Raw genomic sequence first — 25,650 nt, forward strand, 5'->3', positions numbered from 1 at the left:
ATTTGGCTGGAAGTTTTTCATCCTTTTCTACCCTATCAAAAACGTCTCTCATAATTTTTTCAAATTTTTTTACCCAACCAAAAAAAAAGTTATGAATTTTTTTTTAATCTTATTTTTCATAATACCGATCCAAGTTTAGAGTAATTTGAAAATAGACTTGGACCTTCGCAAGGATTAAGAATTTAACAAGCGATTCTGAGAAGCTTACCTGGTTAACTTTTAGTTCTATATTTTTTTTTGTTTTTCAATTTTCTTTGTTTTTAAAAAAATTAATTTTCTCGATGATTAACATGTTAAACATGTTCAACTTTTGGTTCTATACTATTTTCTTGTTTTTTGAGGATTCCCGGAAATATTTGGACCAGTGTTATGAAAAATAAGACTAAAAATAAAAAAAAAATCGAAACAACGCTATCCTAAAAATTTCAGGATATCTGTAGAAAATGTTAAAGTTTCATATGAAGGAAAGAAAAAAGAAAAATGGTTATCATCGAGAAATTCGGAGTTTTTCAGAAAATCTAAAAAATAATGATGAAGATAGGTTTGAAAAATTTTTTTCTATTTTATCCCAAAAAGAACATTTAATAAAAAAAATTTTGAAAAAAAAAACGTCCCGAAAAGTCAATTTTTGAAAAAGTTATGGCAATTTAAAAATAAAAAAGCGGTTTTGTTGAAAAATTCATAACTTTTTTTTGGTTGGGTAAAAAAATTTGAAAAAATTATGAGAGACGTTTTTGATAAAGTAGAAAAGGATGGAAAATTTCAGCCAAATCAAAAGGGATCAGGGTCAAAAGTGGTCAATTTGGCGTGGAATGCCCCGTATACACTTACATTATTATATTATGCATAGAAAACTTTGGTTGAGAAACACGAGATGTCGCTTCATATTACCCTGCACATTTTGCTCAGAATGTAATTATATACATTTTACATTTGCATTGGATAAATGTGAGAGAAGGAAGTTGGAACGAATTATTTACAAATTCAAATCAATGCTGACCTGACTCCAAAAGTAATATTATATAGAAATAGGGCTTTAACTATTTTTAGCCATAAAAATTAATTAAGAATTAATTTGCCGAAAAGTAGAAAATTAAAAAAAAAACATGCATGGAAAGAAATTTTCTTTCAAATTTGTTGTTAAGTTTATGAGAAAAATTACTAGACTACTATAATCGTGAGACGCTAGGGCACTACTTTGCAATTTATTTGTAACAGCAATAGTTTTTAAAGTTTATCTTACTAAAATTTATCGGAGTCTCCAGTAAAATTTAGCTATTTCCAGCTATTTAAATGTCACTTAGAATTTTTGCCGGTTGCGTTGCGTAGAGGCGATGTAAGGGAAGATTATCTGCGGCTACCTAGATTTAATTGTTGTATGTATGATAACTCGTTTCTTGTTCGTGATATACGTATCTGGAATGCGCTGCCAGCTGAAATTACAAAAGCCGAAAGTTTCGAAATATTCCGTAGACTGTGCTATAATTATTATTTCCAAAATTATTGATCTGCTATATTGAACGTTTATTACTGCTATTGAAGGTTGTTGAGCTTTGTATAACACAAGTATTATTTATAGGCATGATTAACTTGTTATTACTGTTAATTACTATATTTATTTTTATTTTATTTTTATGTATCTAAAACTCTGTACATCATACACTAATTATAAATGTATATTTGATGATGGTTCTGAGGGAGCCTAGGCTCCAGAATCCAATAAAATTATTATCTATCTATCTAAAATAAATAAAAAGAAAAATGTTAATGCAGATTACCTCATACATGGAATATAATTATTATTATACATATTGGTATCAATTAAATATTTTATTGTAAAATTTATAGGTTTTATATTTGGAAAAAACTACACGGAAAAAAATAGTCGGTAGAGGCTGCTGATTGGCGATCGGTAGCAGCTACCGATTTTTTTCGGTAGAGGCTACCAATTTTTCGGTAGAGACTCCCAAAAAAATCGGCAGCTGCTACCGATTATTTTCAGTAGTGTCTACCGATTTTTTCGGTGCAGGCTACCGATGTGGTAATTGGTAGCCTGCACCGAAAAATAAACATCCTTATTTTGTAGCTTCTACTATCCAGGATGGTTATTAACTTTTGCAAAGCTTAGATGATAAAATGCAACTATCCGGCGATTGTAATTAGTACAATCAGTATATATTAATTCCCACAATTATGATGATACGGTTTATTATCTAGATGGTAACTTTTACCATCGGAGATAGTTAAAATCATCATGATTGGAATCATATAAAAACTACACAGGAAGTATAAAAAACTAAACTTTTTCGATTTTAGAGTCAGAATATAATAACATTCTAATGTTTGACATAAGAGTGAGTATTAAAAAAAGTATATTTATATTATTAAGAGAATAACAAAAATTTTGTCTCCAGGATAGTTATATAATAAAATCGGGTTTTTTAGTGAAATTTAGTGTCATTGCAAAGGTCTTAACTTAAATTTGCGCCTTTTCAAGGTTTCATATCATTCTCATCGATAGTCAATTTATCATGATAAGTATTTAGGCTGCATTCGAAAATGCTCCATTTCTAGACACAAATAAGAGATGACCTTTTATCTTGTTAACTATTGACATTTTTAAAGATATAAGCTCATCCCGACATTACACTCATCAAGACCTTTCATTCGAGTACCTACATCAATTTTTCATGTATTTTATATATTTATTTGTATATTATATATTGTTGGAAGTAACGCCTAACCGTCTTACCCCATGAGTAGTGGGGAGGTCATGTGATGTCATGATCCCTGCATGAGTTGAGATTAGAGAACTGTACCACCACTTACTTCGAATTGAGTTTTGGTAACGTGCTGATGCACATATTAATAAATACTCTTAACTATTAATTGTTATTGTTTATTTAAAAGGCCCTACCTAATTATAACAGGTTATGGGCCTAGCACGCTTCCACTGCGCTAAATTAATAAATTAAAACTTTCAAAATTTTAAGCAATAAATAATTATTACGTTTAATAAGAAACTTTGAAGTTCTCGAGAACATAAGTGACTAGCGTGAGGTGAACTGTTTAAGTGAACTGAAGTGAATAATCAAGATTTAAAGTTTTGAACAATTCAAGTTTTGAAAAATTGCAGAAATGTCAGAAGAAGCGTCTTCTGTTGAAAAGTTTGACCATGACAACGGTCAACGTAAGTAATATGAAAGAAAATTTTTTTATATTTGAGATGTGTCAGAATATTTAAGAGATGAGCATGAATTTTTGAGAAGCGAAAAATACGTACGTAATTTTAAAATTTTAAATTAATAAATTTGACAGAATTTTTATTTGTTAACTAGGAAGGAATATTGTAATATTCCTTGCCTGTTAAAATGTTCATGTTACATGTTGTATATAGAAGTGTTGAAACCAAGTTTTATTACTTTTGAGAACTATGTAACCTGAAACGTTACACATGGGGCCAAGCGCACATGGTAACAGCATCGAACAATCGTTAGGTTGTTGGATATTTTGAAAAGACTGAGATGCGCCTTTGTTACTTAATGTTTACTTTGAGAAAAATATTGAGAGTAACTTCATACGTTTATACGTTTATGAAGATTAAAACTGGTTTAAATAGAAATTTAAACCAACGTTTAAATATTTAACTTGTATCCAAATAGACGCGGTTTATTTATCAGATTAAATTCTGAAAAGTTAAATTGATTTAACGAAATTTTATACTTATGTATAAAAATAAATTTTAATTGTATAGAGTTACAATTCTTAATTGTGTGCACACAAATAAATAAAAATATTAATAGCTATATATTTATCTGCAGAAATTGGAGACGAGGAATTATTTAAAAAATTCTTGGAAAGATACAGAAAAGTTTTTCAATTTGAACAAAACCATCCTGGAGAGGAAATATCACTAAGTATTAGTGGTGAGAGAGTGTTATTTCATGTTGAGATGCGTGAGGTACCTTATCAAGCAGGTTGGTTGAAAATCATAAATTTTATGTACATAAAAATATTGAGAATTAATCCAGTTATTTGGATTTTCTCACTTAAGGTCATCTAATTCAAAATTAATTTTTGACAATAATGAACAGTAATTAACTTGTATGTTGTTCGAAATATAAATACAAGGTTTTACTTTGTGATTCATGCTTAGTTATGGATGCTGTGCATTCATATACTTCTTGAATTACTGAAGTGGTTGTATGTATGATCTTGTGTTCAGATTATATATATTACTGCTTGCTTTAACTTGGCCATACTTGTTGTTCAGTCAACCAGGCTTAAGGTATAGCTCCTGGTATAAGAATATTATTAATTAAAAATTAATTCGTTTAACAGATAAAAGCAATATGAACGAGGACGAGTGGAGAGCCGCTATTAAGTGGATTGAGAAACAAGAAGGAGATGGTCCTTGGGTAGTCTCACCAGGAGATGATGACCAAAAATCTGTGTCTCAGGAAGATGAGGAGACATTATTAAGAGATGCGATTGAGAGTGGAGATGAGGCCGAGAGAGAGAGATGCGAGAAAAAGAGATGTGACAAGGAAAGTACTCTGTTAAACAAAACAGACTTATCCCAAGGAGGTAAATCTTTACCATCAATTAAATTTATAGAATCAGTTAACCTTAATTATAAAATTAAATCAAAACATTTTTCGGTTTCTAATATAGTTGCAAAAAATAATGAAATTGAAGCACTACGTGGTACCGCTTCACAAATTGTGGAGAGTAATACTAGTAAAGACGAAGTGTTATCTCTGGTGAGGCAATTTTGCGAATCCTCTACCAGTATGATGAAGCAATGCCAGGAATCTCTGTTAGGTGCTCAGGCAGCTGTTGCTAAAATGGAAAAAATTCAAGTTTTGATTATTGACGAGTTCAATAAACAAAAAGATGTTTTTGTTAAACAAACAAAAACCCTTGAAGACAAAAATAATGAGATCCGTAAGCATATAAAAGATGTGAATAATGAATGCAGTAAAATGCATGAGCATTATCAAAAATTAGTTGATAGAGATGAGAGCAGATCGAACGGTGGTACTTCTAGTAGTGAACTTGGAGAATTGAAAAATTAAGTCTCTAAATTAGTACAACAAGAATTAAAAAAATTAAAAGTAGATAGAAGTGTTAGCGAATTTCAAAATTCTGACAGTTTAGCAAATAAAATTTAAGAAACATTAAAAGTAGAAATTATTAGTAAAGATGGGGGTATGAAACGAGATTATAAACTTATACCAAATACAAAATTTGAACATTTTTATGATCTTTTTACATCGGAATTAAGAGCACATGAATTACTGTATTTAATTGATCCGAATAGTGCTCCGCGTAGAGATCTTGATACTGATATTATTGAAAAACATAAATTCAAATTTCGAGACATTTTAATTAATCATTTAGATCATAAATATCATTCTCAAGTTATTGGAATAAAAGATCCGGTAGAACTTTTAAATACAATTAAAGACCTTAAGAAAACTGAAAGTAACAATTCTTCAAGTACACTCAGAAGAATATTACATAATATGCAATATTATCCAAATAAAGAAAAAGCTTCAGATTTTATTGAAAAATTTGAAGATGTCGTTAGAAATTACGGAAATTTGTCTGGGATTAAGCCACTGTCAGAACTTGAAAAGAAAGACGCATTTTATAGTGCTATTATGACCACCGTTCCTGATGTTCAATCAGTTGAATTCATGACAATGTCTTCAACTGGTCAAGGGCTTAGTTATGAAAAATTAAAACTTTTCATATTATAAGCAGAAGCTAATAAAAATCATGCAACAGCGTCTGAGACCACAAGAACTGTAATGCAAGCTCATCAAGGACGTGATTGCTCAGACAGATGTTATGAGTGTGATGATCTGGGTCATATAGCAATTCATTGTCCATGGAGAGGGACAGGACTGAAAAAATGTTATGGGTGTGGGCAAGTGACCAACCATAAAGCAGCCGACTGTCCTTTGAAGAAAACAAAACAATCACATGGTGAGAGAGGTAGAGGGTGTAGCCGTGGTTTCGCCAGAGGACGTTCTAACGCTATGAGAAGGTCGAAAGTTTTCCAAAATACCGGAAGACAAAATTGGAAACGGAAGAATAATAATGAGAGAGGCGGAGATGCGAAAAGATTTAAACCCAATCGGGGAAGAGGAGGTTATAAAAATTTCCGAAACAATGATAAGAGGATTCAACAGAAGTCAAAGGAGAAAGACGTAGGTGCGAATTTCACTGAAACTAAACAAGATAAAGGTAAGATGTCTTTTGAGAATCTTCCAATTAATCATGGTCAGTATTATTTACAACAGTCCGATCTTGATGATAACAGTTGCAAATTTAAAGATGTTTCTGTACAAAGTAAAATATTTACAAAATTTCTTGCTGATTCGAGTGCAACAGAACATTTAACTAATAGTAAAATAATATTTAAATCCTTTGATGAATCAGATCACGGTAAAATTAGATGCGCTAATAAAAACGAATCCGCAGATTTGAAAACGGAGGGAGCGGGTAAAGTCGAGTTTTTATTAAATAATAATTGAGGTTATAATTGAGTGTGGTTTTACTTGTATCACTGTAGAGTGTTTTACAAGGGAGGGTGGGGAATTATTGTCTCTCCACTTTTTTCTCCGCAATATAGTCTCTCAACCCCGTCATTATAACTCTCAACCACTTTTTCGTCCCCACCCCCCTGCATGTCGGGATTTTTTCTTTCATGCCCGACACACATGTGCTGCGACTGTGGCCGACTTACGCGTTATAATCAGTACCTGCATTTGCATTACGGTCTTAAATAGTATGGAGGTACTTCTATAATGACATTTTACCTCCATAATTATATGGGAAAACCACAGAAAACCCGACCGGTACAGAGGCTGGCAATGAAACGCACATATTCTTAGTTTATAATCATTGAAAAATATTGGTGCGCGCCGGAATCGAATCCTGGTCCCACTCTTTCGAAATGCAGGTACCGAGCCGATTAGGCTATTGCCAACCTTAAATAATAATAAATCGATCGAAATAGAAAATGTTATATATGTAGAAGCTTTGTCCGAAAATTTATTATCACTTAGAAAATTTGCAGAAATGGGATTTAGTATTTATCTAGACAATAAAGAAATTGACATTTTTGATCCTGTTTCAAATGAATCATTTATTACTGGAGTTTATAACAAAACTTATTGGACAATAGAATTTGAAATTAATAATAGTCAGAGTAATGATGGGAATAGCTTTATAAATAGATATAAATAGAAAAATAATTGCAAATCTAACTTCAGATAGATCGGATGGTTGTAATGAAATAAGATATAAAACGAGGAGTGTGACTGCGAAAGAAATTTTAGAGAAGAGTGAAAATTCAAACGCAGTCGAACAGGTACAAAATGAGATTAAAAACGATATTGATTCTAGTGGTGATAATGAATGTAATGATAATGAAAGAGATGAGTTACTAGTAGAAAAGTTACATGTAGATAATAATGACTTGGTTGTAGAATCTGAAAAGGTAAAATCCGTAGTAGAGAGTGAAAATAAATTTGTTTATGAAAATTCAAACTTTGACACGTCTATCTGAGATAGAAAATTTCATGATATAGATGAATTACCCATTGTTGAATTATCAGAGAAAGAGTCTCCATTCGATGAATACTACAAAAGTTTTGCTAAAAATAAAAAGGCTATGCTTTGGCATGTAAGGTTGGGTCATGCGTCTATTAGTTATTTAAAAGCTCTTCAGAGTAAATTTCCAGAAAATGCAAATCTTAGAACCACGATTTTCGATGATTCTATTTTAGATTGCGAAGTATGTATGGTTGCGAAATTCAATAAAAAATCATTCAACTCAACGCGTCGACGGACAACTGAACCTCTTCAAATAATTCATTCTGATACTATGGGGCCTATAAGTCCAATATCTCATCCAAAAGGATATAAATTCATTTCAGTTTTTGTAGATGATTATTCTAGACTAGCAATGGTATATCTAATGAAAGCAAAAAGTGAAACGGGTCACTGTTTTGAGGCGTTTGTAAGAAGCGCAAGAAATTTGTTAGGTAGAGACGTGAAAGTATGCTATTTACGTACAGATCAGGGTACTGAGTATACAGGGGGATACACGCTCGAGGTGTTAAAAACTCTAGGGGCAGAACAACAATTATCAAGTCCTGATACACCTGAACACTACGGGGTAGCCGAAAGGTTCAATCAAACGATACAAAAGAAAGTGAGAGCCTACATGTATGATGCGAAATTACCTGAAAATATGTGGGATCTTGCTTTAAGTGCTGCTGTATATGCTTACAACCGAACACCTCACAAGTCTAATGATATGATAACACCTCTACAAAGGTTTGCACCGAATCACAATTTTGACATTAATCAATTGAGACGTTTTGGTTGCGTAGCATATATTAAAGTACATAGAATAACTGGTCCTAAGTTTAGATTCGAAGGGAGACGCGTAATTTTGGTAGGATATACACCTACTGGTTATCAGTTCCTGAAACCAGAAGAAGGAAAGTTTTATGAAAGTAGAGATGCTCGTTTTAATGAAAAACTGGTGTATGGTGATAAGTATGATAAAAATGGTGTGAAAGATTGGCCGGTTGAAAAATTATCAGTTAATAAAGAGAAGTGGTTTGTTGAATTTAATAAAGATGAGTTAGAATTTTTAAAACCGGAGGGAGAGACGAAAAGAAAGAGAGGACGACCGAAGAAACAGCAAAATTGTTTAACAGATGCAAAAATTAATAACGGGAACTCAATTAAAGATAATAGTTTTTCGGAAATAATTGATGTAAACGATAAAATTGATGCTAACTTAGTTTTTGGTGAGAGAATAGATTGTGAGACGAGTGAAACCCAGGATAAAATTTGTCATGCAATGTTAGCGGGTATTCAATAAGATCCAATATCTTTTAAAGATGCTATGGAATCAAAAGAACGGGAATTTTGGCAAAATGCTGTGAGAGATGAGCTTAATTCTATGAATAAAAATAGTGTGTGGACATTAGTTGACCGACCTATTAAAATGAAAAACGGTAAAAGATTAAATATCATAGACTCTAGATGGGTTTTCAAAAAGAAAATTGAAAATGACAATCAAATTAAATACAAAGCGCGATTAGTGATTCGAGGTTTTAAAGATAATAATAATTATGATCTCAGAGAAACCTATGCCCCTGTATCTCGATTGCCTTTGATTAGATCTGCTTTTGCTATAATTAATAAATATGATTTAGAGACTTGTTATCTTGATGTAAAAACTGAATTTTTAAATGGCATTATAGATGAGGAAATTTATATGGAAATCCCAGAGGGTGTGAATGTTACACAAGAAATTAGGGAAACTATGGTGTGTAAATTAGAACGAGCTCTGTATGGTTTACGGATTAGTCCTAAAAAATGGAATGAGAGATTTACTGATGTGGCATTGAGTGTAGGATTAAAAAATCATGAAATTGAGCCATGTTTATTTATTTGGAGTGAAAATGGAAAAATTCTTATCTTAATACTATACGTTGATGATATTATCTTAGCTTCTAACGACAAATCTAAAATGGTTGAGGTAAAATTAAAACTTAAAAAGGAATTTGAGATGAGTGATTTGGGTGAACCAAAAGAATTTCTGGGAATTTCAATACATCGAGATAGACAAAGTCGAGAAATCATTCTTAGTCAGGAAAAGTATATAAGTAGAATCTTAGAAAAATTTAATTTTAGTGATATGAGTCCACAGAGAACGCCTATGGTTACCACTCAGGTAATTAATAGAGAAAGAAAGCTGAGAGAAGAAAATATAAATGATGATGTGTTAATTACTACTGAAACAATTAAAAATGTTCCTTACAGAGAAGCGATTGGTAGTTTGCTATATTTGGCCGGGGCAATTCGACCAGATATATCCTATGCGGTTAATGTATTAAGTAGACATCAAATTAATCCAACTGAAAGCGATTGGCGTATGGTTGAAAGAGTGTTCAGATATCTGAAAGGAACCAGAACCTAAGGATTAAGGTACACTGGTGAGCAAAATGATATACAAGCATACTCTGATGCGAGCTTAGCAGATTGTAAAGGATCTCAAACAACTTGTGGGTATGTCATAAAATTGTTTGGTGATACAATCACTTGACGGACTCATAAACAACCATATGTAGCACTGTCTACGTGTCAAGCAGGGTATGTAGCAATGAGTGAAGCATGTCAGGAATTGATAGCTATAAGTAATTCACTTAAGTTAATTTTGGACAGAATATTTTATCCCATAAAATTGTTGTGTGACAATTAAGCTGCCGCGTCGTGTGCGAAAACTAGTGGGGGTAATAAATTAAGACATATGACAGAGATACGAGAACATTATGTAAAAGAATGTGTAGCGCGAAATTTTGTTGATGTTGAATGGATCCCGTCAAAGAATCAGATTGCTGATATATTCACAAAACCTCTTGCGTTTGACCTACATAAATACTTGACTGATAAATTAATGAATGCTAAAATAGATCAATGTTAAATTATTAACTATTCTGTTTCAGGAAAATAAACTCAAAGATTCACCGGATTGCCATTGTATTATTCCGCCTTAGTAATATTAATTGAATAATTATTATCATTATTAGTAGCCAGATATATGTAACTTTTATATATTAAGAAAATCTATGTATTTTATATGAATCATTGTAAAATAGTGAAAGACGGCTAGACGGGAGGGAGTGTTGGAAGTAACGCCTAACCGTCTTACCCCATGAGTAGTGGGGAGGTCATGTGATGTCATGATCCCTGCTTGAGTTGAGATTAGAGAACTGTACCACCACTTACTTCCGATTAAGTTTTGGTTTTGTGCGGATTAGAGTGTTTCAAAAAAACAAACTATTTTTTTTTTTCCGAAGAACTTTGAAAATTCTTCAGAGTATCCCTAATCGAAGACATTGTGAAAATCTCAGCCCTTAATATTAATTTATAGAGGTGGCTGTAATTAATTTTTTATTTCCATTTAAATAACATAGAAAAAAATTTTTTTTTACTTTTGAATTTTGCTAGTCAACAACGAAGCATTTTATAGCTATGATCGATACATATTCTTGTAGGAAATTTAACGATGTTTGAATGAATATATGCGTACGGAGAACCATTTCGGAGTTATCAGGCCTTAAACATCGAACTGTTTAAAAAAATAATAATATTTATTTATAAATACGAAAAATCGACTTAAATCACTTAAATAAACAATATTATATATCAAAAAATTAAAATGATAAATTTCTAAGAGGTTTTTGATGAAAAGTTTTTATTAATTATTGATTACTGACTAATTTCACTGAACAGCGCTAAAAAAATACAGATGTATTACGAATTTATGGTCAATATACCTTCAATAGTACAATTTACATAAAGTTTTTTTTAGAACAGCTCGGAAAGTCTTCTTTATGTTTTTTTACCGTTTGTAGCAAACCTTGAAATTGTTCTTCACTGTTAGTTAAATGCTGATTATATTTAGTAATTAATGCGACATTCTTCTCAGCAACGTCATTCACTACTTTTAATGTACTAAAAAATTGAATATTTTCTTGAAAGCTTCTGTGACTAGCCCATAAAGTGATGTCGACATCAAGAAACTCAGTAGACAATCCAAATCGTTCAAATAATACCAATGATCTTTTAGAAACGAAATGACTTAGATCTTTTATTAATAACGTATTCAACTTATTCTTATTGATTATGAAGCGCTTTTTATTTAATATACTACTATCTCGGGACTTTATAGCAGTTACCATTCTAATTTTTATTTCCGGTGAAACTCTCGAATCAAATAAAGCCAAAGCTGCTAATTCTTCAGAAAGGTACCACAGATGATTAGCCATTTTCTCAGATGTCTTTTTTGAAACAGCTGAATTAATTTTTTTGTCGAGAAGCAAATTTTTTATCAGCATTAAATCATTACTTGGCGCTGTTATCGCTGACGTTGCTGAAAACCACGCTTTTATGTGAAATTTTATCACAAAAATACAAATTTGACGGACTCCTACAATTTCGGTCTTAGTTAGCTTTAACTGATTTCTAAACATGAATATTTTTAAATTATAAATCGCTTTTGCCATCCACCTTGCATGATGAACAGCTCCAGGATATTTAAAAACTACTCTGTCAGATGGCAAAGCTCCCAAAAAAATCAGAGCTAAGTCCAGAAGCTCCTTATAATCTCCTCTTGGTTGCGAAATCTACAACAACAATAATAATGATTATTTATATTATGACACATACGAAACGCAATTGAAGATAATTAAGAACCATAATCAACATTACTTGTAAGTAATTAGCAATAAGTATTAGGATTTCATCTTTTATATCTGCAAGGGCTTCTTGAACTTCTCTGTCTGAAATCCCAGTAGTATATTTTTGTTGATTAATATCACTCCATTTGTTTTTGAACCGAGTAAAAATCGAAACATTTGGACCTGAAGATGTAGGCCAATAAGTTTCAAATGCGGATCTTAAAACTAGCTCAATAATGTGATGACGGCATGGTAAATAAGTCAACTCTCTTCTTAGTGCTTGTTCAACGAGAACACATGCACCACTGTGAATTCCTTAAAAAAACCATGAATTACAAATTTAAATGTAAGTTCTGATAAATAACAAAATAAATAACCAATACATAAGCTGAAACAACGAAAACCGAAAAAAATTATTATTTGAGTTAAGGGGGTATTCTGGTTTGACTTCCGATTTTTGTGCACTTTTTTGGGATTTTTTTGTAAAGACCAATGAAGAGATAGAACATTGAACCTTTAAACATTTTTTTATAGATATTTCAAGCGTATACAGTTAAAATTTGAACTAAAAACATTCACTAGAATTAAAGTTATAGTGGTCTGAAGACACCCGCCACGACAAAAATTGACGCTCACTTCCTCCATGATATCAGCTGATTGGCTTATCTGAAACAAAAAAACCCGCCGGGGTTTTAATCTGTTTACTTAAATACATCGATTGGACTACGATCGAAAAAAAATTTTTTTGATTTCTATTTTTTTTTGTATCAAAAGTTGACAAAAAATGAAATTCGAATTTTTGTTCGAAGTCTGTCAAAGATCCAAGTTTTAAAAATTTTTTTTGATCGTAGTTCACCCGGAGTATTTGAGTAGACAAATTAAAACCGCCGGGTTTATTTCAGATATGCTAATCAGCTGATATCATGGAAGAAGTAAGCATCAATTTTTTTCGAAGCGGGTATCTTCAAGCCACTTAACTTTAATTCTACTAAATGTTGTTAGTTAAATATTTAACTGTAAACTGTATACTCTTGAAATATATATAAATAAATAGTAAAAGTTCAAAGTTCTATCTCTTCATTGGTCTTTACAGAAAAATCCCAAAAAAATGCACAAAAATCAGGACGTCAAACCAGAAGACCCGCTTAAGCAAATAAAGTAGAGGAAAAAAAGTTTCAGATATATCTAGATTTATAGCATAGAATTTGTTCGACTTCGATTTTTCGTCAATAGAGATATATTATAATTTGATAAAAACCTGTATTTACAGCCGCAGTATCAAAACATAATGCTGTAATACTGTCAGCGATAGACCATTCACTCAGGACAGAAATAATTGCTGAGGCTTGATTTTCCTCAGTTCCAGAGTCAATTTTGGGAGCACCAAGTAGTATTTCTTGTCCCGAAGCTGATAATACGATTGGTAATCTGTCCACGTCTTGGCGCGTTTCAATGTCAGGCATTATCTTCCCATCCCAGTGTAAAACGCATTTATCAACTTTTAAATTTTGTTGTAAATTTGCCATTGTACTTTTTCTCGCTAATTCACGCTGACGATGGATGGTTGAGTGACTCAAATTATATTGACTTATATCTAGTCCCGCGCTGATTAAAGTAGCAGCTACAATGTAAGTAGCATTTCTGCTACTTACATTTGCACGATCCAATGCACTGACAAGCTTAGGCATGATTATTTCAAGTTTTTTTCGCTGCCGTGAAACCTCTATATCATCTTCGAAATCCGATGCTGCATTTGAAGTTCGACTTAAACTTGAATCTGTTTTTTGACTTAATAATAATCCAGTATTATTCTCATCACTTTGAATTTCGTCTGCAAAATATAAAAAGTTTAACTTTTGAATCCTCGGAGATTGAAAGAAAACCAAAAATTTTAAAATATATCAGACACAGTATAAGTTACGCACAGAAAATAAGTGTGAGACATTCAAGTTAGTCAGGATTTGTAATTAATTTTATAAAAATAAAAAAGAAAAATGTTAAATATTTAACTTGTATTCAAGAATAACTAAAAATATTCAAAATAATTACTGACCAATTTAAGAAAAGGTAATACTGAAAAAAAAAAAAAACGTTTAAAAACATAATTTTATTCAATTGTTAGAATTCAATAAATACTTCGTGCATAAAGAATCAGTAAGAAGATACGTAATTTTTTTGCTGATAATAAAATTATCTTTAAAAAATTTTGTGGAAATGAAATAATGCTAGGTTTATAAATGACTATTTTTTGAGGATTTTTGTGCTATTTACCCTAGGTGACAATTAAAAATAAAAACCACTCACCAATTCTATCTTCATCAATATTATTAGCTACCGTTTTGACTGGAAGATTAATATGGAGAAAACCTTGTCGATTTGACTGTCTTTGGCCTTGCAAAAATAACTTTTGACTTTCATTAATGAGTTTCATTACTTTGTGATGTGCTATGTCGAATAATTTCTCAATATCGGCACAAAAAATAGAAACTTTTTTTCTTTGAGTAGATGACAGCTTTTGATTTTTATTTTTTAGCAAATTTTTCCAAACAGTGTGATGGCGAATGAGTTTTCTTACTGCAGAATTTTTCGTACAAGTCGGAATTCCAGCTTCAGACCATAAATCGAATACATTCTCAACCGTAATTAATGCACTTTTCTTAATAGTCAAGCTTTGAGAACAATGGTAATGAAAGAAAAGAGACATAACCTCTTTTAAGCTCGGCAGTTTGCTTCCTACAAATTTTGTAATTTGATAACCAATTAAATAAATTTGCTTCCCATCTTAAGCTTAACAATGAGATTTTATAAACACAATTACAAATAATTATAAATAAATTAAATATAATATTAAACTAATTTTAGTTTAAAACATTAACAATTACGTTGTTTAACTACGAAGTAATGTAAGATAAAGAAGTTATGAGAGAGACAGGTTTGTGACGGCAGAAAGCGGAAATAATTAATGTATTATCATTTCTATAAAAATCATACTAACAATTCAATAAAAATTGATTGTTCAATTGAAGTACTATGTAACTATATAGCACTGAGTTAAATTACATAACCTAGAATTTTTAAAACTATTTCGTTAATAACAGTACATGACAATTTAAAAAATATGATAATTCATAAATTTTATCAATTAATAAATAATTTTCTTTTTCATGTTTATAATTTATTTTTAAAAAAGCAAAAAATTTTTTAAAAATAGTGAAAAATTATAACTTCGTAATTCATGAAATTTTATCATAAATTTATCATTTTAATTTTTTGATATATAATATTGTTTATTTAAGTGATTTAAGTCGATTTTTCGTATTTATAAATAAATATTATTATTTTTTTAAACAGTTCGATGTTTAAAGCCTGATAACTTCGAAATGGTTCTCCGTACGCATATATTCATTCAAACAATTTTTGTAGATCGTTAAATTTCCTACAAGAATATGTATCGATCATAGCTATAAAATGCTTCGTTGTTGACTAGCAAAATTCAAAAGTAAAAAAAATTTTTTTTCTATGTTATTTAAATGGAAATAAAAAATTAATTACAGCCACCTCTATACATTAATATTAAGGGCTGAGATTTTCACAATGTCTTCGATTAGGGATACTCTGAAGAATTTTCAAAGTTCTTCGAAAAAAAAAAAATAGTTTGTTTTTTTGAAACACTCTAGTGCGGATGCACATATTAATAAATACTCTTAACTATTAATTGTTATTGTTTATTTAAAAGACCCTACCTAATTCTAACATATATATATATTAGTTTTTTTTATTATTATTAGTTTATTAATAAATTATGCCAAGGCAGTTGCCGAATGGCAAAGAGTAAATATACATACAATTTTACATTATTGTGCAGTTTAACTTATAAACATTTAGAATATTTTACATAATAATATTTTTAGATAGGTCATAATGATATATAATACGTTATGATGAGTATAAAAATTTAATTTGTAATGAATTAACTAACAATTTTAAGAATCTTTGATGTTACTATAAGGAAAGGTAGGTAACTTTAAATTATAAGAAGCTATATAATGAAAGTTTACTAAAGTTTGAAGATTAATAAAACGAAGGTAGAAACATTAAACAGTTTATGATCAAACATCAAGATTACATAAATAATCAAAAATTTTATTTTTGAAAACCTCCAAGTTTGATGAATTTATAATATCCTCTGGTAGTTCTTCCCATAATCGTATAACTGTAATTACGAAAGAAGATTCATAATGAGTGGTATTGAAATTCGGGAATTTAAAGAGGATATTATTTTTCTTAAGTGCTAGTCTCTCAGAGCGTCTTACAGTAAGGTCTTCTTGAAATAATTCTCGCAAATAACTAGGTTTACCAATTTCTAATAATTTATAAAAGTAACAACAAGTAAAATAAATTCGACGACTCTTTATCGAGAGCCATCCCAGTTCACGTCTATAAGGCGAGACATGTTCATCTCGCTTTAAGTTGAAGATGAAGAGTATTGCTGAATTTACAGATCGTTGGAGCTTACAGTCATTTTCATAAGTTGAATTTAATAATACTATAGAGCAATAATCAATTAATGGTAAAATAGTTGCCGATACAAGTAATTTTTTAATTGATGGAGTGTAAATATTTCTACGGAGTTTCAGGCTATATAATGCCGAATTGATTTTACTTATAGTTTCTGAGATGTGTAAGTTCCACGATAAATTAGACATAAAATGAAGTCCAAGGCACTTGGTTGATTCGACATAGGGGAGAGGTACACCATCAATTTCTAGCTCCGGTATACCTTCTCGCATAAAAGCTTTTACCTTGTTATTTGATCCCATTACCATTGCTTTAGTTTTAAGTAGATTTACTTCTAACCCATTATCTCTGGCCCAATTAACTACTGCTTGAGCATCTAGGTTCAACTGTTTAGTGGCTTCATGAATTTGATGACTATAACAATGTAAATAAATATATTTGTCGTCAGCAAATAAGCCATGATTTGTATAAGCAAGTCGTTTAGCCGCTGAGTTCATAACTAATAAAAATAATATGGGTCCAAGAACAGACCCTTGAGGAACTCCAGAAGTTGTAGTTTCAAACCCAACTGGCTTACCATCTCCATCAAGTACATCTTGAGATCTATCTGATAAGTAGGACAAAAACCACTTAACTGTCTCAGGAGAGAATCCTAATTCAATCAAGGTTTTTATGATGATTTTGTGGTTAACATAATCAAATGCTTTGGTCAAATCAAAAAAGACTATTAGAGTTAATTGATTACTATCCATGGCTCTGGAAATATCATCAGTTAATTTTAATAGGGCAGATTGAGTACTATGATGTTTTCTGAACCCTGATTGATATTTATCTAAAAGATTATTATCCTCAAGATATGTAACTACTTGGTTAGCAATTATTCTCTCGAAAACCTTACTTAGATGTGAAGTATTAGCAATGGGTCGAGTATCAGAAAGAGAACGCGGTGGAGAGGTCTTGTTCAATGGTAAGATGTAAATTGCCTTCCAAGCTTGAGGGAAGATAGCAGTATTTAGAGATCTATTAAAAAGCTGTGTAAGAAAGATCGTTATCTGGGGAATATTGTTTTTTAGCCAATAAAGATTTAATTCATCCGGACTTTTACCCTTAGATTTGCTGAGAGTGAGATGAAGAGCTTTCGTTCCATCTACAATGTCAATCTCTGTCCATACAAAGGAAAAATTTACCAGACTACTATGAGACGCTTTAATTTCTTCAAAAGTTGCTTCATTACATGGTGGATGATGTCTTACTATTTTTGCAAAATGATTATTTAATTCTCTCGAGTCAAAGAAATTTAAGGGCGAGGAATTTGAACCTTTAACTAATCCCAAATGCTTAAGTTTACTCCATATATTTGAACCTGATGGAATATTACTTAGTGCATTGCAAAAATAATTTTCACGGGCCTTTGTTAGTTCTATTTTTAATTCCTTTCTTTTAATTTTAAAAAGATTTAATAGGTCTTTATTGTTATTTCTTTTAGCACGTTTATATAAAGTATCACGGTCTTTGCACTTGGTTTTAAGTTCTTTCGTGACCCAGGGATTAGGAACATGAGTGATTTTGCGTGAACGAATAGGTGCGAATTCATCAAGAATTGCAATAATAGTATCGTGAAATAAGCTAGCTAAATAATTAGGATCAGAATTTTCCAAGAGTTCACTATCAATTTTAAGAGATTGCATCAGGGCATTACTCAGAGCTTCTTGACTAGTTTTAGAAAAGTCTCTATACTTTATAATTTTGTCCGAAGGCTTCAAGATATCAAACGTATAATCACATACAAGATAATCATGTCCGCTTATAAAGGGTTGATTAGATTTACAAAAATTGACCATTTCGGATTGATTATCAAGAATAATAACATCTAACCACGAATCTTTGTTATTTGAATGGTGAGTAGCACCAAACGGAACACAAAATAATGATAATTCCATGATAAATGACTGTAAATGATTAGGTGTTATAGAGGATTCTAACAGATCAAAATTCAAGTCACCCGTAATTATTAGATTTTTGTAATTTATCATTAATTTAGAAATTACATTAAAAAATTCATCTAAAAGATTACCTTGAGGTCTACGATAGATTACTGATAGTAATAAGCGATTTCCAGTCGGTGATATGACTTCGAGAATTAAATATTCAGGCTGATTTATATTATTTGTAATAGGTACATAGATGACTTTGGCTTTTAATGACTTGTGGACCAAACATGCCACACCCCCACCCTTAATGAAGCAACCATTTTCTGGATGAATTAAACCTCTATCTCTTCTAAAGACTGTAAAGTTTTCTAAATTAAGTAAAGAATTGTCTTGTAGTGGTTTAAGCCATGTTTCAGTTATAGCAATAATATGTGGTTTTGTATCAGTAACTAGATCTAGAAATTGGGCAACATGACCATTAAAACTATTAATATTCAAGCTTAAAAGCCTTATAGACGTGGACTGAGGATTTGGATTATTAGTTAATTCCAAGTGACGTTAATCAAGTTTAATAAGATCGGTTTCAGAACAGATCTTAATTTTAGCAGTATTGTCATCTTTTTTAACAAATATCGAACCATTTTGCACCCAAACATACTTTGGGACAGTTTTAATTAGTAATGTTTTAAGCTTTCTCTTACTTTCTATAATATAATCTCGTATTTGAGGAGATTTAAGTTTAACTATGATTGAGTGCAAGATAGGTTTTGCATTATCTTTTACAATATCCGAACAAAAACAGTTTCACTGTAAAAAAGTCGCGCCAAGTCCACGTTCATAAGACTATTAGGAAAAAAAAAATTTTTTTTTTCTTTACAAAAACATACAAAATTAAAAAATTAAAAAATCCAAGTAACCGATATGATTGTTTATGATTTTCGGAAATTAAAAAAAATTTTATTGTAAATTTAAAAATTAAAAAAAAAATTTTAGAACGTATTTAGTGTGCGTGGTTGCAAAATATTTTACTTTTGATGAAATTCGTAAAATCTATTTACTAGGACTTTAAAAAAATTGAAATACACAATGACGCACACTAAGTACGTTCTAAAATTTTTTTTTTAATTTTTAAATTTACAATAAAATTTTTTAATTTCCGAAAATCATAAACAATCATATCGGTTACTTGATTTTTAATTTTTAATTTTGTATGTTTTTGTAAAGAAAAAAAAAATTTTTTTTTTCCTAATAGTCTTATGAACGTGGACTTGGCGCGACTTTTTCACAGTGAAACTGTTTTTGTTCGGATTTTAGTATTTTTTGTAATTATAATGAAAATTCACAATTGATAACAACTTAAATCTCGTGTTGACTGCATTTTTTACTGCAAACTATCCCCTTGAAGCTACAGTTTATGTAGATGTAATTCCAGTGCACCCTGGCGGCCGTAAATGTAAGCTGTGAATTACTTTTTTTAACTGTAGTTGCTTATCTATAGGAGGATTACTACACATTTTTATTTTATCTAGTCTGTGGCGCTGACCTTTCTCCATCAAAAAAAAGTCAGGATCGAAATTTGTGAGCGAGCTATAGTATGTGCTGATAAAATTTAATAATTTCAAGTAAATAAATTGTTATAAGTGAATATAATTAATTAATACGGTGAAATAAATTATGAATTACTGTTATGATAAACAAATTGGGTAAAAAAAGTACCGTAGAATTAAATAAAATTTCGCAGCCTCAAAAAACCGTTCTGCTTACGGTAAACATAGTCGGTAGTCTGGCGCTCCGTTTACAACGGATTTGAACGGAACTTGGCGCCAGATTCTACCGAATCTGTGAATTTGAAGAGTTTTTGGCTCTCTTCTCTATTAACCTAGAAGAAAGTATGTCAGTCTTGAGTTCGGGTACTTTGAGAGCGTTGAATACAATACTAATAGTGATCTCTATTGCAGATGAACCTTGGACAACTGAATCCGGAATGCCTGAGATAACCAATTCTGATGTAACTTGGTAATTAGGCAGGACTCCAGAAAAATCATTTGATGTAGCAACACTTAAAATTAAGGCATGTTGATCAGCTAAACTTTTAGAATTTTTTAGTGTATCTTCCTTGATAGTTTCAAGCTCATTTCTTAGTTAGATGATATTGGTAGTGTTCGAATTTACATTAGAGTTTATAGAATTAAGAGCCTCTTTGGTATTAGATTGCTCCATTTGTAACATATTTAATCGAGAACCAAGATCATCGATTTTTGAAGACAATGTCTTAAATTCAGTCGTAAGCACTGGTAATTGCGCAACTGACTTCATCACTAATGTAAGTTTGTCATCTGTAGATAATGAAGACCAATCGGGGGGAAGCTGATTTGAATCCATTGTATTCGGAGGTGAACTTACTACTGTATGATTTGTTTCAATGATGTCTGGGATCGTTGGTAATGAACTAGTATTAGTTTGAACTGTAGTGTGCTTGGTTTGATTTGAAGATGTAGACTGCTCAATTGAATATTGTGATTCGGGAACAAAAACTGAATCACTGTTGGGTGACAATGGTAAGCTAGGCGTGACCGGAGAGGAAGTGTTGATCCTCGTCGACTTCCGATACTAGCGTGTGACTCAGTAGATTTAGCTGATTTAAAACTAGATGTTAATGAGTTGTTAGAAGTTACTGATCTCAATGATTGAAGACGGTTTCTGGTTTGAGGTTGATTTACATTTTGTTTAGCTTTATTTTCTACTGAGTTAATTAAATAATCAAACTTAACTCTGCAGCAATCATCAACTAGTCTAGATTTAATATAATCAGTGACACAACTTTTATGAAAAGACTTATTACAAATATCACAGGTATAAGGTGTTCGAAGTACAGCCTTGCATCTATTGCGAATGTCATTTAACAATGACATAACAACTTACAATGACATAACAATTTACACTAAGTTGGTTTTGTTTACAAACAACAGTTTTAGAACGAATGTATTTTCACACAGTTATAGGAATTCCATATACAAGGATCATTCTCATAAGCACATAATGTAACCAACTATAGTCAAGCTTTGGCAATCACTAATACTAAGATAATTTAATATTACAGATAGTACATAGTATGTCACTCACATAATCTATAATATTGCACTATAGATAGAACCAACACTCACCTAGACTATTACAGATAGGCAACAAGAACACTATACCATAGCTATACAGCTGTGGGCTGTAGGTGATGCGCACAACACTGCGTAGAAGTTAGAGCAACATAACCACGATGCTTCTATAATTTATTTTCAAGTCTTTAATAATCAAATAACTTAATAAATGCAAATAAAATTCCGAAGATTTATATTTCAATTTGAAGCCTAGAATTTGGTGTACTAGACTATACTAATCTAATTTTTTATTGTCGCCAATAAACACTATATATTGTAATTTTTATGCACAATAATAAAACACGTGTATATGCGTTTGAGATGATGATGAGTGAATATATATATATATATATATATATATATATTTATATATATTTATATATATATATATGAAAAATATATCAAAATGCATGTGGGTACTCAAATGAAAGCTCTTGGTGAGTATGACATCAGGATGAGCTTACATCTTTAAAAATATCAATAATTCAGAAAAGATCTTGTATCTTGTAAACTATTGACATTTTTAAAGATATAAATTCACCCAGACATTACACTCATTGAGACCTTTCATTTGAGTACCCACATCAACTTTTCATATATTTATACAGGGTGTCCCAAACTCACGGACGCCATTGTAGCATCTGATGAAAAAAATAATTCTGAGACGAAAAGTCCTTAGCCATTTTTCAATTAACCGCATAGATAATTAATTATTAATTAAAAATAACGTCTCTTTATTTGTTAGAGAGCGCCAGTGTCCAGTCAAGTATGTGCCAAACAAAGACACAACTAACTGTATGACTAACTAGTTTCTATAGCTAACGTAGTCACACATATTTACTTACACATTCACACGAGCAAGCGTCTTCGTTGGAACGCACTTAACTTGACACTAGTGCTCTCTCTCTAACGCATAAAAGGACGTTATTTTAATTAATAATTAATTATCTATGCGTTTGATTAAAAAATGGCTAATAACTTTTCGTCTCAGAATTATTTTGTTTATCAGATGCTACAATGGCGTCCGTTACTTCTGGGACACTCTGTACATATATATATATATATATATATATATATATATATATATATATATATATATATATATATATATATATATATATATATATATATATATATATTAACATACAAAATAATTTAAAAAATAAGTTTTTAGGACTTGGATGATATTTCTCGGTTAGTTTCTAAACAGAATCTATATAGATTTTTTCGATTGCAGCTAACGAAAGGTATTTAATTTAATAAAAATTTATAATCAAAAACTATCTAATAAATACTCTTCATTCTTAATATTTTGTATTTAAGTAAGTGTTATTTGTATTTCAAATGAAGTTCCTTTTTTTTTATTCATTAAGAAGTGCGAATTTAACTTCTCGTTAAATTAAGAAGATAAGAAATTTTCAAATATTGGTAATCGGTAGCCTGCACCGAAAAAATCGGTAGACTCTACCGAAAATAATTGGTATCTGCTACCGATTTTTTTCGGTAGCAGCTACCGATTATTTTTTTCCGTGTAGATTTTAATTAAATAAGATTGAATGTTTATGTAATTCTTTCGATTTCATTTCTTAAGGTTATTTTACTTTACAATCCGGGTCGAAAAAAAATCTTGATTTTGACTTAAAACATCAACAATTATTAAAAAAATTGTACGTAGATTAGGAATTGCGAAACGTCCCAAAATTACTGTCATTTAAAAAAAAAAAATTTGTTTTCGTGTGGATTTTTATAAAAAATTTTTTGTACCCTAAATAGTCTAAAAAATTTGTTTTCTAACATATAAATTTTGTTTCTCATTTTCATATCGGTTTGCCGATAAATCCAGAATTTATTCCGGAAACATCGTAACGTAATCTTATTAAGTTATTCATACACATTTAATCCCGCAACATTCTTTAGAAAAAGTGACTTTTTTTGCACAGCATTAGGTAGTGTGGTTTCTTGCAACGTTCGCGGGATTTGAAAAATAATTTCAGCAAAACTAATTATTTTTTATCACGTATAAAATAAACTCTCCATTAATTAAATTTAAAAAAAATCAAGTAAATATAATAATAAAATAAATGAATAAACTTGAGCATAATTAACAACATTGCATCAAAAATTAGCATTTTAAATTCATTAGTATTTAATTTATCACCGGTATATTGTGCAGTTTAGTGCGGCGGACAGAGTAATACTCTCTCTCTACTCGGTTGAAGTGAATTCTTTGGCTCTTATTCCACCCTTATCTCTCGTAACACCAGCACCACCGCTCGCTGTGTGTACATGGTATAAATTAGATATCGCAAACGTGAAAGCTTTATAATTTGATTGGTGGCTGGAAAAATTACTCGGTGAGGCGTGACGTACTCTTAATTGCTGGTGAGTTAATGGAGCGTCACTAAGGAAGCCACCGGATTTTTTGCAGTGCATTTATGGCTAAAAAACATATTAATGCTTAACAAAAGAAAAAAAAATATATAAATCATATCTTTATTCTTTTGAATATTTTCGTCGTACAATTAAACTTGTTTTAAATGGCGCTTTAAATTTAAGACGACTCACTTGGCAACGGGAGGTTATGCAGTGAGCTGTATTACAAAACCCTTTTTCACCTAAACAGCTACTGTTTTATTTTCCCAGTTGTGTAACCAACACCTGTGACACATTCAAAAAACAAAAAAATAAAAAAATAATAAGAAAAAAAATAGATAAAAGAAAAACAGAAATAAAAAGCATCCTTTTTAGCTCTTTATTCGCGAATTATCCACTCCATATACTGCCTAGCATGTTATTTTAACCCAGAAAAAACTCTAACGCAGCAATTATTTTTTTTTATGATTGTAACGAATAAATTTTTAGTATCTTTTTTTTTATTATCTTTTATTTACTTAACATTTTTAATTAAATTTTTTTTTTTGCTTATCAAGGAAAAGTAAGAGGTGAAGGATATCGCTTGTTAATGGTCTTAAACTTTAATTTATTATCACGGATTTTATAATGTGAAAAAATGTTTTATAGTGTAAATAAAGACACGAAAAGAAATTAATTTATTTTAAGAAAAAAATTATTTAATTAAAAAAAATTCGTAGGAAGGAATCCGATTTAATTGCTTCAAGAATTTTTTTTGTTAGTTTCTAAATTTTTGCTTCAAAATCTGTGAATGCTTTATTCAAAAGTGTAAAGTTTTCCCGGGAAAAAATATCAGACATGGTCAGGTCTGAAAGCCCATTATTACTTCTAATTAATTATTTTGCTTTATTTTATTGATATAGCACTTGATAGAGTCATACGCAATTATCTATAATGAATTAAAATATAAAAAAAAAATGTTTACATATAATTTTACGGCTGTAACACTCGCGGTCACCTATCCACCTACTAACCACGCTCATTTCCGCTTAACTTTAGTGATCTCCGGGCGCTTTAAAGTTTCTGTCTGCTGTGCTGCTAACTAAGATAAAAATTAGGAAAACGGTTGACCCTAAAGGCCATCCCTGCAACTTCCCGCAAATTCCGTTAATACCTGGCCGCTTTTTTTGAGCTCTTCGAGCTCAAAAATACAATCTGTGTGTTTTTTTGAGCTCTCCGAGCTCAAAAAGATACTTTTTCTATGCTTTTGAGCTCTCTGAGCTCAAAAGTCTGATAGAAGTTTCATAGAACACTATTTTTTCAATTTTCAAACTGCAATAACTTTTGAATAAATGAACCAATTTTTACGCGGTTGGCGGCATTCTACGCAGTTTTTTAAGCCTCATAAAGAATTTTCAA

At 30.7% G+C, this 25,650-nt stretch overlaps 2 protein-coding genes across 6 annotated transcripts in view; both read right to left on the reverse strand.

Annotated features, from left to right (window-relative positions):
- Positions 1-25,650, reverse strand: part of LOC123271822 (gamma-aminobutyric acid type B receptor subunit 2) — a 432,312-nt gene that overhangs the window by 113,126 nt on the left and 293,536 nt on the right. The window contains exon 2 of one of the 4 annotated variants that reach the window (XM_044738269.1): positions 1,244-1,433. The exons of the other annotated variants lie outside the window; for them this stretch is intronic. The gene's annotated coding sequence lies outside the window, so the exon portion shown is untranslated. The remainder of the gene's footprint in view (positions 1-1,243; positions 1,434-25,650) is intronic. 4 annotated transcript variants of the gene reach the window in all.
- On the reverse strand, positions 11,530-13,956 carry LOC123271871. 2 transcript variants are annotated; one of them, XM_044738398.1, is made up of 4 exons: positions 13,537-13,956; positions 12,310-12,593; positions 12,109-12,224; positions 11,530-12,028 (listed from the first exon to the last, which is right to left on the reverse strand). In XM_044738398.1, the coding sequence occupies exons 1-4, from the start codon at positions 13,802-13,804 to the stop codon at positions 11,944-11,946; spliced, it is 753 nt and encodes a 250-aa protein (XP_044594333.1). In that variant the 5' UTR covers positions 13,805-13,956; the 3' UTR covers positions 11,530-11,943. The 2 variants fall into 2 exon arrangements, with proteins under 2 accessions (XP_044594333.1, XP_044594332.1); XM_044738397.1 differs by having other exon boundaries at positions 11,530-11,661; positions 11,778-12,224.

The sequence above is a fragment of the Cotesia glomerata genome, linkage group LG9, assembly GCF_020080835.1.
Source record: "Cotesia glomerata isolate CgM1 linkage group LG9, MPM_Cglom_v2.3, whole genome shotgun sequence".
Lineage (NCBI taxonomy): Eukaryota > Metazoa > Arthropoda > Insecta > Hymenoptera > Braconidae > Cotesia > Cotesia glomerata.